The sequence below is a fragment of the Stegastes partitus genome, unplaced genomic scaffold (assembly GCF_000690725.1).
Source record: "Stegastes partitus isolate 25-593 unplaced genomic scaffold, Stegastes_partitus-1.0.2 Scaffold245, whole genome shotgun sequence".
NCBI classification, from domain to species: domain Eukaryota; kingdom Metazoa; phylum Chordata; class Actinopteri; family Pomacentridae; genus Stegastes; species Stegastes partitus.
Window position 1 is genome coordinate 496,918 of NW_007577976.1, and position 16,656 is coordinate 513,573.

At 37.6% G+C, this 16,656-nt stretch overlaps 2 protein-coding genes across 2 annotated transcripts in view; one reads left to right on the top strand and one right to left on the bottom strand.

The window, feature by feature from the left end:
- ghrhrb (growth hormone releasing hormone receptor b) overlaps positions 1 to 700 on the top strand; it is a 53,619-nt gene extending 52,919 nt beyond the window's left edge. The window contains exon 15 of the mRNA XM_008281800.1: positions 494 to 700. Within this exon, the coding sequence (XP_008280022.1) occupies positions 494 to 700 (207 nt within the window). The remainder of the gene's footprint in view (positions 1 to 493) is intronic.
- Positions 701 to 11,586: 10,886 nt separating this feature from the next.
- adcyap1r1b (adenylate cyclase activating polypeptide 1b (pituitary) receptor type I) overlaps positions 11,587 to 16,656 on the bottom strand; it is a 17,696-nt gene continuing 12,626 nt past the window's right edge. Inside the window, exons 6-13 of the mRNA XM_008281799.1 lie at positions 16,160 to 16,292; positions 15,894 to 16,047; positions 15,747 to 15,807; positions 15,591 to 15,660; positions 15,409 to 15,500; positions 14,605 to 14,734; positions 13,240 to 13,281; positions 11,587 to 11,852 (exon numbers count right to left, since the gene is read on the bottom strand). Of these exons, the coding sequence (XP_008280021.1) occupies positions 11,664 to 11,852; positions 13,240 to 13,281; positions 14,605 to 14,734; positions 15,409 to 15,500; positions 15,591 to 15,660; positions 15,747 to 15,807; positions 15,894 to 16,047; positions 16,160 to 16,292 (871 nt within the window). The 3' untranslated portion in view covers positions 11,587 to 11,663. The remainder of the gene's footprint in view (positions 11,853 to 13,239; positions 13,282 to 14,604; positions 14,735 to 15,408; positions 15,501 to 15,590; positions 15,661 to 15,746; positions 15,808 to 15,893; positions 16,048 to 16,159; positions 16,293 to 16,656) is intronic.

Sequence of the window (16,656 nt, forward strand, 5' to 3'; positions counted from 1 at the left end):
ATGGTTTTGTATTTTTATCAGTGTACAAGTACATTACATTATTTTCAAAGCGCATTGTAAAATTTCCGGACAGATTTTCCTACTCTGGTCAACCATTTTAGTGCCCCTGTGTTTTAAAAATAAACATAACAAGACTTGCTTTTAGACATTATCTGTCATGGCTGTGTTATTCTCATCTGGTACAGTAGTTGCCAGCAGGTATTGTAATGAAAACTGAAATCCTTCAGAATTAAATTTTGCCTTTTTATAGGTCCCGTACACTGACACAGGTGACTTTACATCTCCTGGTTGATTAGGTTTCTGTTTAGATTAAAATTGGACAGAGCACTCGGAGGATTTACACCAAAATCCGGGTTTTTAAAAATTATTTATGTGTATTATGACAGGTGAAAGAAAACTAACAGGAGTGTGAAGGAGGTACCATTCGGAAGTATTTGTTTCTCATGTTTTAAATGTTCTGTTCTTATTTCTCCATTTTAACTTGTGTTTTTAGGTGCAAGCTGAGCTGAAGAAGAGGTTTTGGAAATGGCAGACTCAGAGTTACCTGAGCTACAGTAAACGACGGCGCACACTGTTCACTGAAAGCAGCACGGTCACTCAGATATCGGTCCTGGACAAATCCAGCCCCAAAGATCAACCCGTCTCAGATACACTCGCCCTCACGCACAGCCTCACACCCAGCAACGTGTCCACAGTCTGAGACACAGTGACAGTGTTCATGGTCATGTCCTTTATTGCAAGATCTGCATGGTATGTGGACATTGTCCTGTGCAGAGACTAAACACTAGAGCCTGACTGAATGTTTAAGGTGCCTCTTAACTTTGTACGGTGGGATTTTTTCAGAATTTTGTGTGATATCTAAACTAACTGTATAGTAGGTCTAACTCAAACATGAGACTTTCCCCAACAACGACATTGATCATAGTGTTGCAGACAGAGAGGTCATATCTTTTGTGTCTTTTGTGTTCATGCTTTGTAGCTCCCCGTTTATGACTTATTCACAAACACCAAACTGTTTCTCCTCTTTTGCAAAGCACCAATATATATATATATTTTAGATATAGTAAGTTGTCATCCCTGTTTGGCGATAGGTACGGACTTAGATTAACTGATTATGTCACAGTTCTCCTGAACCTTTAACTGTTGTGTTGTTTAGCTCATGTTATTACCTGCTTGTAATCTCCACTAAACAGAACATGGGCTTCAACATAATCGATATTTATTTCTTGTGGTCTCAAACAGCCACAAGAAAGACAGTGCTCAGGATAAATGGGAGCATGAGAAGTGTGTCAGAAAGTCCCTGCATCTGTGAGAATAATTAGAGGAGAATCCCAATCATTGTTCAGAATATTGTCTCTCTCCCACCCCTGGCTCTGTTATCTTAGTGTCTTGCAATACTAAATGTTTTGATTGTATTTATTGTGAAAGACACAGAAGAAAAAATATGAAGAAACAAGCTATATGTGTGTGTATGTGATCACCTATAGTGGTGGTCCTATATTCTTCTTTATCTGTTGGTAGTCAGAAATTACTTTGATCATGGCTCAGAAATACAAGCAGGAGTCTTTACCAAAGCAGTATTCTGTGGATAAAGTCATTGTGTTTGTTATCTGATAAAATAAAAGTTCCAGTCTTTTGATTGTAGCTGTGCTGTGAGCTGAGATCAGCTTTACTGGCATTTAAAATGAGTAATGACAGCTAAAGTGAGAGACATAAAGGGTTGTCATGTTCAAGCACAGCTAAAAGCATCCAAACAAGCTGCAAACATGTTGATAAACTGTAAAACACAAAAAGATTTGCCACACAATTCTGAATTATATTAGAAATGCAGCTGCGGAAGAACCAGTGCGCGGGTCTGGAAATGTTTCTCGTGGACCATGAAACATTAATGGGGCTTGAGTACAGACTTAGCAGAAATGCACCTTTGGTTTCTTAATTTTACAATTAAAACTAATTTAAACACAGAAAAACCTACAAGTGCAGCAGCATCTTTGCAACTTGGATTCATACATATCCTCGACACTCCTCAACACTTTTTTCTGAGGTCATTGTTTCAACTTTTAACCAGCTTTCAGGAAGAGTAGGGCATAACATCATACATTATATCATATCATTATATCATTATATCACTGTTTAAGACAGTGGTTGATTGATTGATTAAGGTTTTAATACAAGCAACATATACATGTCTGCTATACATGAGCATTCAGAGTCTGTTTCTAGGTCTTACTGTTCTTGCACAGTTCCAGGGAAAGTGACCAAAAACCTACCCAACGTTCAGGGTTAATTGTAACAGACTGAATCCTGTTTGTGGATCTCTGTATGACTGATATCCACACGTGTCTAGCTATCCTTAAAGAAGTACATGTGGACATTTATCTGTCTTTCCATTGATATCATGGATGAATGAACAGAAAGGCATTCAGGTCATATATTCAGGTCTATCTATCCATCACGTACTGGTCAGTCATTAATGAATATTCAAATGGATGGATGTTGAATGAAGACCTATGGAGTATATTCAAAATAGATTCTTGATCAAAATATGCATGACTGCAAGACACTGTGTGTCATACACAATATATATAAAGGTTTTTTTTTTTAGGCAGCATAATAATAATATATAAATTATTGTAAACATTTTCATGAGCCATACAATTGTTTGGGATCTAAAAGTCGAACAGAGCTCAATCAAGTGGATAGATATCTCATTCTGTGAAAAGGGGGAAAAAAAATGAAAACAAATTTCAGTCATCTACAAGGGTAAAATGGAGAGATGTCTTCAGGAAATGTTTTCAGTCAGGAATGTTATAATGATTCTTTGATGTCAGCTGGTACTGGACATATTTCATGCTGTCCATAGAGTAAGACAACAAAAGAAGTAGAAACAGCTGATTAGTCATATACGGTGAATGTTCACTGCATCAGAGCTTACGAGACATTGTTTTCACCTCCCATGAAGTTCAATAGCTATTCTCCCAAAACGTCAAAAACCACCACCTCAAAAACGTTTCTTTTTTTTTGCACTTTCCATACATTTTTTTTTCCATTACTGCAAAATGTATATAACATTTTATTATGGCAACACAGCTGTCATCCTTGACTTTTAGTGAGATTTTCTTGCTATAGGGCAGAAGTCTTAGTTTCCACTTTCACTTCAACTTCCTGCTCATGCTTTGCACAAAGCTGCTTCTTGACTCACTTAAGAATAACTTCCTGCAAATGGCTCAAACATATAAAAACGTAAGTCTGGTATAAAATATCTCTAAAATACTCATCTGACCTATTTTTGTGTCACTCCAGGTCTTAGCAGCAGATGTAATGACCAGCCCCCACATCACCTTTACACTCCTTCTCAAGCATTGTTGATTATTATAAGTCATCAGTGCAATATCACTTAAGTGAGTCTACAGCTGATTATCTACCAGGTGGCCCAGTCTGCAAACAGCACAGCCCCAAAAAATACACTTTTTACATGGAATCATTATAGTATTTTCAGACATGAAATGTAAACTAAAATATAAATCGCTCCTCAGTTTTGGAGATTTGTATTTCATTTTTATATCTTTGATGGATTAGTGTCACCCATCATACTTGGACTTTTCTAAGTGTGATATCGATGTTATTATTGTTGTTGCTGATTGAGGGCCCCTTGGTGTCTTCAGCCTGTCAGAGAGACAAGATTATAAAAAGAAACGTTTTCATATAAAGGAACCTGCCCATGTTGCCATAAGTGGCCCTGCATGCAACATGTTGCACAGTGCACTAGCACACATCTGGAGCACTAGACTGTAAAAGTTATTTATTTGTCTGATTATTGTCTCTCTGTCTTTGTGTGAATGTAAATACACTTGAACTAGAGTTTACATGTATTTTATGACATTACAGTTCGTCCAGTTGATTTTTACAATAACACAATAAATGGCCTTGTTACTGTAAAAATAGAATAAATAATAGTTTTGACAGCATTACAATTTACTAAGTTTGTGTTTACAGTCAGCATATTTTTGGTAAAACACATCTAGATTAGTTTTATTCTTGTATGTAAAATTTTAAAATGTATAGAAAATGTTACTGTACATGTTCCTATTTGTTGGCATCATTTAGTGAAACCCAGTTCTTCATTGCTATGCTAATGCTAATACTGATCCAAAACCCATTTTCCTCTTAGGAATAATTTTGGTCGAGCTGCTGTCAAGTTGATGATTGTGTATCTCTGCTGTGATCTGCTATTGTTGTCTGTTTGACAGCATAGGCATTTTATATGTATGTACAGTACTATCCATGGAAAGAAAAAACATTACTTAGCTCCTGATCACTACAGTGCCTTTCTCATGCAGTATATTTTAGTGTTTCTCTGCAGTTCAGTTGGATTGAATTTACAGCAGATTTACATTCTAAATCTCTGTAATTTAATTATGTCCTTGAGATTGTGATACTATGTGCATTTCCGAACCCTAACCCAGCATAGATGTGCTTCTGTGTTGTGTTTGATTCAGTACATCAGAATATTCTGCTTGCAGATGACAAAGCAAAGCTTTAGTCAAATTTGACATTGTGCAGTGAGGAGGTGATGGTTTATATTAACTGTTGTGATGCAGTGTTTTTGAAAGAAAGCTTTTCATCTTGTCTCGCTTCTGCAGTTTACATGACATTCATTTTCAGTTTCAGTGTGGACAATGAAAGTGTAATTTCTTTTTTGTTACTTAAAAGTGTGATGTGAATGTTTTCCTTACAGGTTGCGGTATACTACAAAGGTAAAAGGAAAGGTTTCTGGTTGGTGTTTGCTTTTTTGGGCTTGCGAGCACATTAAAGTTTAAGCTGGTGATGGAGAAGTTTTCTTCTTGGCAACATCCCATAAAAACATAAAGACCAACAAAGCTTTAGTCAGTCTCCTGATACTTTCAGTTCTCTCCACTCCAGTCCCACTGGTTCCTACTGAAGAAGTAAAAACCCCTTGCAAATATACACAACACCTGTATTTTCTAGATGTCTCAATAATCGACTAAAACAGCTGGGCACATCAAATGCAGTATTTCCTCCTGCTAAATGATGATCAGTTTAAAAAAATAAAAAAAAAGCTTTTAACCAAAACATAGATTAACACCAGTCTCATCCTTGGAGCAATAATGCAACATTAACAACAAACACCATTAAACCAACAAGTTAAAAACATTTATTGTTGAAAAGGCGATAGTGTACAGAAACCCTTCATATTTGCACACCAAAAAGACTGCAGAATAGTGTACTATGAAGTGATAGAAAAATAATGGAAACTTACAGCTCATTAGCTGACACTGTCCTGCTGCTCCAGATACTCACTAGAGTGCAAAGTGTGTATTAATCTACCACTGAAAAATGACTGCAATATTTCCTCTTGCTTGAGTTACCTACAGGGCCCAGCTGCCTTAGGAAATTAAGGAGCCTTGGAAAACAACAAAAAACAACAACCCCCCTCCACAATTTATGTATTTGTAAGCTTTTAAAATTTTGCATTGTAAAATGGGTGCCACAGGCAGGGAACAGAAAAGGCTGGTTTTGGTATTTCCATGAGATTTACCCACACACCCTTTAAGCTGCAAGACAACATTAACAAACAATGCTGAGTCAACAAGTTAAAAACATTTATTGTCGATACTTCCATAATGTACAAAAACCCCTTTTAATGTGTGCACACCAAGAAAAAAGAAGAAACAATGGTGCATTGAAAGACATCAAATGAAAAAGAAGAGCTAATGAGCAGACAGAAGCAGGCTCACAGCAGGATGCTTTAAATTACTTTTACATTCAGCCTTCAGTATGCAAACTGCTGGGCCCCATTTTTTCACCTTTAACTGATTCCAATAGGCAATCAATGCAATGAAGCAATTTAATAAAGACAACCACTGTCAAAAAAGTCAAAAGAGAAACATTTGAAATCAATTTCCTTGTCATGCTATGCAATAAAAATACTAATAAAAAAAAGAATGCAGCAGTTTTTATGGCACTTTACTTTTCCTCATGTCTAGGAAGAATAACATTCAAAGGAAAAGTGTTTAATGGGTCCTGTGGGGACGAGAGCTACAATTCGATAAATCATTCACAGTTGAAACCCAATATCTGTCTTCTGGCTTATTAGTTGCTCATCCACTCGCTACAGTGGATTTAAAACAAGGACACAGCTCAGATTCCCCTAATGGCCTGAAAGCTTGACCCTCCCTTGTGATTATATCTGCTGGTCAAAATAAGATCAAAACAATTTAACAAGCATGCATCCGCTTATTAGAGAGTACAGAGGCATTACAGGAGGCTTTATACTTTTAGCAAACACGATCACCATTAAAAAATAAAATATAAAAATGAGAACAATCACAGCGCAAAGTTTTTAAATGACAGCTATTCACTTTGAACCACAGAAAATTCAGTTTACAAGGTACAACATTGGCAGCTTGTTTCTGTCTTGCACGTTAAAACTGCAGTTTATTTAGTCACAAAGGTTGGCTACAGACCTTTCAAACACTTCAACTAACTACTTCATAGTTTAAAACAACAGGCTCAAATGAATTTTTATTCTTAGAATAATAATAACATCTTTGTCTGACATCAACATCGTACTGGCAACATAAGACTCCAACTCCCACTGCAACACTAAAGAAACTGATTCATAAATACATGATCAAAAATAGGTTTGTGACCCAGTCAGATTGTCATAATGTTTGAAATGAATTCAACTGAGCGCTCAACCGAACCAGAGCAGAGGTGGTGATTGTCCAGCCCTTTCCCTTAATGAAACAGGGCCCCCTTATGGCTGCTGTTGGATCTGCACTGGTATTATTGCAGGTCACACAGAATAGGTACACAGCAGAACAGGACAATACAGTTTCCGGTCAGCCCTTCTTTTCTTACATTGCCTTTGAGTGGCCTGGACTCCCAGAATACATTGATTTGGATATTTGCAGGTCCAAAGACGCTTGGGTTGAAAGATTTTTAGACATCGAGATTGCATATAAACACTTTCTCCATGTAATTTTCAGTGTTACACCTAAATACAGTCAGTAAATTGCTATTGACATTGTGATAATATGTAGACAAAATAACTATAAGGTCAATTGAAGGCTGTTCTGGGCATTTTGTTCATAGCTGTAACTGATAATTATTTTCATCATTGATTCAGCTGTGGGCTGCAAGGTGGCACGGTGGGTAGTAACATTGCCTCGCAGCTAGAAGATCCCTGGTTAAGACACCTGGGATCTTTCTGCATGGAGTTTGCATGTTCTCTCGGTGTAGCATGGGTTCTCTCTGGGTTGTCCAGCTTCCTCCCACAATCCAAAAACATGCTGAGGTTAATTGGTGATTCTAAATTGTCTGTAGGTGTGAATGTGAGTGTGCTTGGTTGTCTGTCTCTAAGTGTAGCCCTGTGATAGACTGGTGACCTGTCCAGGGGAACCCCCCCCCACACCCGCGACCCTAGTGAGGATTAAGCGGTGTATAGATAATGGATGGATGATTCAGCTGTCAAATGGTCTCTCAATTCATCCCTTGGGCTTTTCTAAAATTATTTATTTGAAGACCAACATCCATTAGAAGTTGTTAAAGTGCATAGGGCATTTTAGAATCAGTGAAAATCTTTAGATTTGCTGGAAGAGAACAACTTGAAATAAAAACAGAGCTTGTCGTCAGGTAATTAAAAATAATTGTCAAGGTCAAAGTTAACTTTCAGCCCCAGGAGTTATATGTAATCTGGATGTCTAAAAATTTCTAGTATTCAGATGATTTCGTTTACTATTAACCTAAACACATGGCTGCTGTTTAGGGTGCTGAGGTCATGTCCATTATATTATTTTATTTTTTTAAAACAGGCAAAAATTAAGATCTAACTACATTTTAATGCACTACAAAGACTTTGTATTTGCTGTAAAATGTAAATGAAATCAAATTAAAATATCTTTTGGTGAAACAAATTTGAGGTGAGTTTCTCGGGGTTAACTTGGACTTATTACTTTGAATTGAATTTCCCTTCTGGGATAAATAAAGTATTTTTCATTTCATTTCATTTCATGACCTCAGTTTTTCTAAATCTAGAGCTAGACTATGGAGTCCTGAAACTGACAAAACTGTCATTAAATTGATAAAATATATCTGAACACATGGATAAATAATTAAAATCATCTGTGAAATCCTTTAGTCAATTGACTGAATGATCACAAACATCAATTCTATCCATCTGAACAGAAAAATGACTATTATTTCAAGATATTCTGTCACTTTAGAGACTCCATACAAGACGTCTTTTTAGCTGTAAATCACAGAAACAAGGTTCAATGTGTGACTTCAAAGAGCAGATGAGGAGAAAAACTCAACTACAGTAAAAATACTGAACTGAGAATATGTGCTTTTCAATGAGTGCCATAAATATTATGTATTTGACAAACCTCTATTGTGTTAATAAAAAAAAATCAATAATTTGTTTTTGCTTTGGAGTTTCACAGCTCCAACATTTCAGTTCAGACATTTGCAATTAAACCAAACTATCTGTCCTTGTAGAAATGAGAAATTCAGTCAAATTATTTGGTGTTTTGAATACAGTTTCTATAAAGTAGAAAACTAACTGTCATCAAACAAATTGTCTTGTGGCTCATGAGATCTTTTATAATCCAGTAATTTCCCATTTTTCATCTGTGGAGAAAACAAATGTGCCTGGAAAACAAGAGAAGTAAAGCACATTTGTTTTTGTGTACATGTAATGTCGTGTATTGTACATTGACTCCTACATTAAGTCAGTGGTTCTCAAACTGAGGGGTGTGGATGACCAATGGAGGAATATGAAATGGAACTAAGCTGAATAAACATGATCTATGTAGGGAAAAAAACAAACGAGAGTGTGCTGATGTTATTGTGCTGAGCTTTGTTTTGCTAAAATTCTAATTGGATATTTGTTTTACTATTTGCTTCCCTTATCATTGTTAATAACTGATGAACATTGTGGGGTTGGGAGGTCTGAGAACCACCAAGTCAATATAGTTTACTGACAACACTAATCGGTTGTTTTTGCTCATCCTTAAACATGAGTTAAAGTGCTTTGAAGGCCTCCAGGTTTAAAACACTGATTTAGTCCTAAGCATCATAAAAGCACTTTGTTAAACCCTTTTCTTTACTTTGCAGTTTCGTTTTGAAATTAAAAGAGAACTCTTTCCTTTTATATCATCAACAGAAGTAAAAATACTTGTTTTGTGCTTAAAGGCACTTTTGCAGACACAAAGCAGAGTTGAACGTTAGGATTCATACTTGTGTCAAACCAAAGGAAAAATCTGCAGTGACATCAGTTGCAAAGCTGACTCAGCCTTCACAAACAGGTATGGCCGTGCAAATACTCAGTAAGGAGTCCTTTAATTCTAGTCTTTGGAATGAGAGAATGACCCCCCCGAGTTAAAAATCCCTCTCTGAAAGAAACATCCATCTCAGTGTGCTTGTTTTCAAGCATAAAGCGAGAAAACAGCACCACAGACACTAATGGCAGAGAGACAGAAAGAGATGCTGCAATGTGTCACGAGAGATTTGACTGAAAAGAAACCCTCGTCAATGAAAATGATTCAACCTGATTTTTTTAAACAGGTATTTTCCATCAAAAGGTTTTATCCTGAAAAAAGGTAAAAATGTTGTGATGTTTCTGATGGTCTGCACCTTCACTTAGACCAGTACAATGTTAAAACTTCATGCAGGAGGCTGCTGAAGAGGTTCTGCTTTTAGAAGGTGACAGGGAAATAAGTATGTAATAGCACACTGTCCCCACAGCAACCTGCTAACACTAGTGAAGAAATAAATCCAATTAAAACACTGAATTCTCACCAAAAAAAAAGTCAAATGAAACAAAACCACATGGACAATAAATGCAATTTCATGCAAGCAGTAGAACCCATGATGCTTTAGTCATGAGCTAAATTTCATTGACATTTTGTGTACTAACGGCTGTTAAAACTACAGACACACTGATCTCCAAAGTAGCTCTTCTCAGATGTCTGCTCTCCAGTGCTGAGATTAAAAAGAGGTTTTTGTTTGTGGTCGTATTCGGCAAACCTCAGCACTGCACACACATCTGAAGAAGAGTCAAGCATTTACCCTGATGGGGTTTTTTTAAGCTTTTTTTTTTTTTTGGCATTTCACACAACTGTAGAAAATATGTCCTTCTAATAAATACTGCTTTTCCAAGTTTAATCTGTTCGTGAAATTCCTCTTTCACTTCCTCAGTCTGGTTGTCTGCAACACCCATTATATTGTTTTAAATCAGTCACAGTTTGCACAGTTAACAAATGCTTAGGCGCTATAGTGGGTAGTAATACGAAGCTTTCATATACAGTTTATACACAAGAGTGCTGCAGTAGTTGAGAAATAATAAGGATGGCTGTTGTTTTTTTTTAGCACTGAAACTGAGGAGGGGGCAGTTGAATAAGTCCAGATATTGTGCTACTGAAATGAATCCATATCCACTTTGCGGTTCCTACTTCAGTCAATAACACTAAAAAGAAGTTCCTTTTTTTTTTTAAAACACTGATGTGACAATGAACTTTCATTCCTTAAGCTGTAGTCACTATAACTGCTAATCGAAGGTATTTCCTGGAAAGGTTCTCTTAAAGGGTCACTCCAGATATTTAGTGCTACAGCTTCATTGTGTTTGGGAGGACCCACAAGACACAGTTAAAAAAAAAAAAAAAAACAAGGTTAAAATCGAAGCAGCAGAGGCAGATATTTCCTGAATGTTAGTGTTGAGTTTGGGGCAAGCTCTGAAAAATGCTGGATACTATGTTTCCCACAATTCAACATACATGTACTTTGAGGTGACCTTTTTCAATACATGTCATGCCTGCAGTTTGTACCCAGGCTTTATGTTACAAATATATCATCTTTAAGTCGAAGTTACTATATCAGTTTCTCCAAAGCCACAGAGGCAATTATACAACTGTTTTTTACAAGGTAAAGAGAATTCAGCATCAAGAAAACCAGTCCTTATGGTCACTATAGCAGGGTGTTCCCTAAGTATTTACACCAGGGTGACCAGTGGTGTCCTTTTTTTTTCAATTAAACCACTTCACAGCAGCTAAGAAATCTGCATTTAAAGAGGAATAAAGATGAATATAGTTACAGTCTAAAATACATCTTGAAGAAAGTGTGAAACTTGAGGACAAAAACGTCTTCAGATAGACTGGAATGATCACTGTGAGAGAACGCACTCTGGAGCTCTCTGGCTGCAGTAATGAACTGGTCCCGCAAATTCTGTAGCACCAGACAGCTTTGAACACTAATACAATATATACAGAGAGACAGCAACACTTCTCTTGCAGGTTTCAGCCAGGATACACACTAGATTCCTTAACCATGCCTTTTGGAGATGTCAGGAAACAGGTTGGTGAAGTTTTCGATGGCACTTGAACCAGTGAATTTATTTTTTGGCACCTGACATTCAGGTTTGGTCATGTTTCAGGTGCCACAGGTTCAGACTAAAGACTGTTCTGGGTTGCTGGAGTTGAGTTGGGTTTCCATCATGGTGTCATCAGGGTATGGGTTGGGGTAAGGGTTGAGGAATGGGTTGGTGAGGTTAGTCATCGGGACGAGGGTGGGAGTTGTGGGTTTGGTGGCACCAGGTCCAGAAGCGTTATCGATGCCGGATGTGACATCCCCAGCAGTGGTGCTCAGGTGGCCGGAGTCTCGGCCTGAAGGCTGGACATGCGGATCTGGGAGCTGCTCTTGCTGAGGATGGACAGCTGCGTGCCCCCGTTCACCCCACTGCTCGCCAGCGAAGGATGACGGTGCTTCAGGTCCACAGCAAAGTACCTGTTCACCGTCCAGCTGCGCCATTTCCTCTTGATCTCCGATTGCACCTTGAGGGATATACTTCACAAGGTCATTATTAATGGACCTCGCTGGAAAGAGACAAGCTCACTGTCCCTCAGTCTCTACACCTCTGACTGCACTCTAGATGAGGCTCATTGTTTTTGTTTTTTTACTGCCTTTGACTGAATCTTATCAAACAGAAAAGGAGGCTCACGTCATCAGCTAAAATTTGGTATGTCCCCTGTTGTAAAAAAAATGCTGAGTTTCAAAAATGTTTGTCCTGTTAGAAAATGCAAATGAGCTGCCTCTAATGTACCAGACTCCCTTTACCCTGTTCTTCAGCAGCTAACTAGACTGATTTCTATAGTTGTGTACCATTGAAAGCACAAATTACTTAATTGAAATGATTACTCATATATTTATCTGTGAGAAAATGTAGAACATTAACTATTCAATAAAAATATTTGAATGCTTAATAAAGCATTTTATTGTCTTCATGTGCTCAGGGTGTAAACTAGGGCAGAACAAATCTTCAAGACAACATCAAAGAGGAAGTGTAGTATCAAAAGGACAGGAGCTGCAACTTTTTTTCATTAGAATAATGTGTCACAACAAACCATTATAAATAATGATCGAGGTGCTACAGAGATCTTTGGCCTATAAATCATATTCATAAAAATGACATAATTAATTAATTAATATTTTGATAGAAAGGAAATGCAAAAAACATTCCAGCTAAAATCTCGACACCTTTCACAATATCTGTCAAAATAATTGCTGCATGATATTTTTTTGTATATTATTCAGCCCTCGTGTAAACTGTTATTTGTGTTGCTGTGACAGTTATCTATGAGTTTTTAAGAGCTTTTCAGTGACCTATAATGGACACACACTGGACATAAATGGTCCAGCGTGCCAACTAATGGAGTTTGGAAGATATTTTTCTTAATTACAAAACAATAGTAATTTTCCAATAAGTTGGAATTTCATGTGTTTGTAGCTTTCAAGCTATAAATAGTTCTAAGACCAGACCATACTGATAATAGAGTTCTTAGCTGTGGTCAATGAACAACTTGTTTCACATGTAAATAGGTTGAGATGCCAGCATCCACACACCACAGAGAACAGAGAATCAACTTCAAAGTTAACCTAAAACTCTACTGTAAATAGGTAATGTATACATATACATTTATATTTTCAAGAAATGTTTTTTTGTTTAAATAGACATTTCCTGTAAATAATCACAACAAATAAATTCCCAGTACACTTTTAACCAAAAAAGTGAGCATTTTAAGTGTGTTTATTATATTTTAAAACTCATCTCTAACGTGTAAATATCAGATTTCAGTAATACTGTTCCGTACTGTTTTGTTGAACGGTGCTTTAAGAAGACAAATGTGACAGTGTTGATAGTTTGTTTTAAAGGAGATTTACCTCTCCGTTCAGGAAGCAGTAGAGCACAGCCACCACAAAGCCCTGAGGAGACACAAAGGGTCAGAGCATGAGACAAAAACAATGATGGATATACTGTAAACATGGCTGTTTGGTAAAGAGTTATCCTACGTCATTAATGGTGCTATTGTGGCTCTATGACTCATTACAAACTGAAACAAAGTTAACTGGATTTTACGGTGGCTCAGTGGTTAGTACAGTCACCTCACAGCTAGAAGATCCTTGGTTCGCATCCCAGTTAAGACACCTGGGATCTTTCTGTGTGGAGTTTGCATGTTCTCCCCGTGCAACGTGGGTTCTCTAAGGGTTCTTCAGCTTCCTCCCACAGTTCAAAAACATGATGAGGCTAATTGGTGATTCTAAATTGTCCATAGGTGTGAATATGAGTGTACTTTTTTTAAAAATCTCTATCTGTAGCCATGTGATAGACTGGTGACCTGTCCAGAGTGTCTCCTGCCTTCGACCTAAGTTGACTGGGATAGGCTCCAGCTCCCCGTGGCCCAAGTGAGGATTAAGCGTTGTATAGATGATGGATTTTTCTTGTAAAGTTGCAGGAAATTTGTAGACTTGCCCAAATGTTGTTTTGTGCAACTTCTCATTTCCCAAAATCACTTAACAGAGGTGTGGAGTACAAAGTTAGCATGACCCATGGAGCCACAACAGCCACAGTAATGGGAAATACAACAGGTTGAAATATTAATTAAACAATGATATAAAAAGAAGAGGCAGGCTGAAACAGTATGTGTACTCTGGCAATAATGTGCTGTAAATATGTTATTTTACACCCATATTTGCAATTTTATACATTATATACACAAATAATCACATGAAATTCCTCATTTAACGTTAATCAAATGTTCCATGTGCTTGTTGATGTGCCTTAAGTCTGGCCTGAGTCCAGGTCTCAAGACTTCTGATGTAAAATCAACATTTGGACTGTTTGAAAGACATTTGGAGCCATTTATCTTATTTATTACATTTTTGTATTCAGGCAAAGTCCAAGTCAGATTGTAAGTGCTGAATTAGAGGGCTGGCCACTGAAGCACTGAGACCAACTCATTTCACTACCCATGACCGTCACTGTCACTCATTTTACAAAAAAAGAAGAGAAAAAATATGAAATTAAATCAAACATCAAAACTTAAGTGAATCAACTCTCACTGCAGTTAGCAATAAGTTCTATGTTTTGTGACTTTGGTTTGACTCAGATCAAGGTCTTAAATGTCAAGCCCCTGCCAATCCCCTCTTCTTTCCTACCCTGGCTGTAACTGAAACTTGAGTTGTCTACAGTTCATACTTTCACAGTCATAGTTTGCTAAATTTCAGCCATAAAGGAGAAATGGTCACCTGGAAGGATCCGAGGCCGAGCTCAAAAACCAGGCGCTCCCTTTTGCTGACGTTCTCGGGGGAGAAGGCGAACACAGTGTAGTGGATCCCGAACAGAGGAATCAGCAGCAGAGTGGAGCGAGCCAACCTCCTGCAACACAACACACAGACACACATACTTAGCATCACACAGTCATGAGAGGACTGCACCACTGTGTGTATCCTCCTAGGCAGATATCATGAACTGTTTACGAGGGGATATAAGCATGCATGATTAAACACCTGCAGTAATGTGAAACAGAATAGTAGCATTTCAACTGTAAAACCAGTTCATACAACAATTTACATGAACTGATGAGACCCGTGTAGTTTGTGACAATACTGTTATTAGAGTAATAGTAATAACCAGGGTCATTAACATCCAAACTCCGAAAAGTTTTTGTTCTCAGCTTTGATTTACCCCTTCTCTTCTGACATTTCTACTCACTGTGGGCTCTTTTTTTTTTTTTTTTACTGTAATATGCAGACTTCTGTAGAAACAGCACGGCTATGTCTAGAAGTGCTGTTTCTACAGAAGTCATGTCTACAAGTAAAGAGAGAATTCAGAAATGTCTTTGACAAAGTTTTGATGTCTTAAATGATACAAAGAAAAAAGAAAAAAAAATTGGGCTTTTTTAAAATGAAAAAAAAAAAGAAAGAAATTAATCTGTCCAACATGTTTACAATTACCCACAGGTGTTAGTAACACTAGGGGAAAAATGGGGGCTCTACATACAAATATATATATATGTATATGTATATATAAATATATAGTAAAGTACTGACAGATAAATACTGGATTCATTTCCACCAATATCTGGGGACTGTAACTTCTGGACCAGAATAATGATGATGCCAATGAAGAGCACAAAGTTGATCTGTAGGGGAAAAAAACACAATAGCATCCTATTAGAGTAAATACAGATATCTCTGATAAGGAAGGGACTGTTCATGTCCTAGTTTCCTACCATAATTGAAGCCAGCACAGGTCCTTTTATCACCCACCAGATGGCAGCATTGTCATTCATGTCCCAGCACCTGAGAGAGTGAGGTGACAAAACCAGGTATTCAGCACATAAACAGGCAAAACTCGACGTGTAATTCTAACCTTGTTCCTAACTGACCCTATATCATCAAAGTGCAGCCTCAGCACCGCCCAGATGGTCACACAGACTGTCGGGGTTCCTGTTAGAACAGAGAACATGATGTAAACAACACTGGGTTCAGTGTGGGAGTATTGATCAAAGTGTGTGATCTGCCTGATGTCTTACCCCAGCCAATGATGATGTACCAGTAGAAATATCTCTTTTCAGGGAAGAAAGTCTCCACCAGTAAAGTGAAGAGATACAGACCTTCGATGAAGAGCCAGAAGTAGTTAGAGAGGACGCAGTAGTGGAAAAATATCATCACTGCTCGACACTCCAGCTTGAAGATGAGACAAATAAAAGAAATGGTAAGTTAGGATGCAATTAAATATCTCTAACATGAGAGCATCCTGCTTCTCTGGCATGTGCACAGCCACGCGTATGTTACTCACAGTGTGTATGAAACAGTGCTCGCTGTCCTCTTTGGCATACAGCACACCGTCTTTGATGAAGACAGAAATAGCTCTCAAGATGAACGACACAAATAGGTTCATGTGGATGAAGTTCCTGGTACAGTGCAGCTTCCTGTATGGAGCAAAAATACTGAAAATCACATGGTTGCTTTTATTAACCAAAAGCAATACATGCAAATGATAATTGCACTGAAAAACAGCTGTACAACCTCTGCTGTGAAACATTACTGATAATTAGTTAACAGAGGCAATAGTAGTATTACTATCATGACACAGCTACAAGTCATGTTGGCAGAACTGCAGTGGTGGCACAGCAGCATGATGAGCTGTCGTAGGAGGCAAAGTGATAATAACTGTGGAAGGCTTGAGGATGAAAGCAGTTTTAATATTGGCAGCATTCGCTCTACTAATACTATATTACAAACAGCAAGAGTACTACAAGTCCAAGTGTTATTTGTGGAAACTTAATAATTATT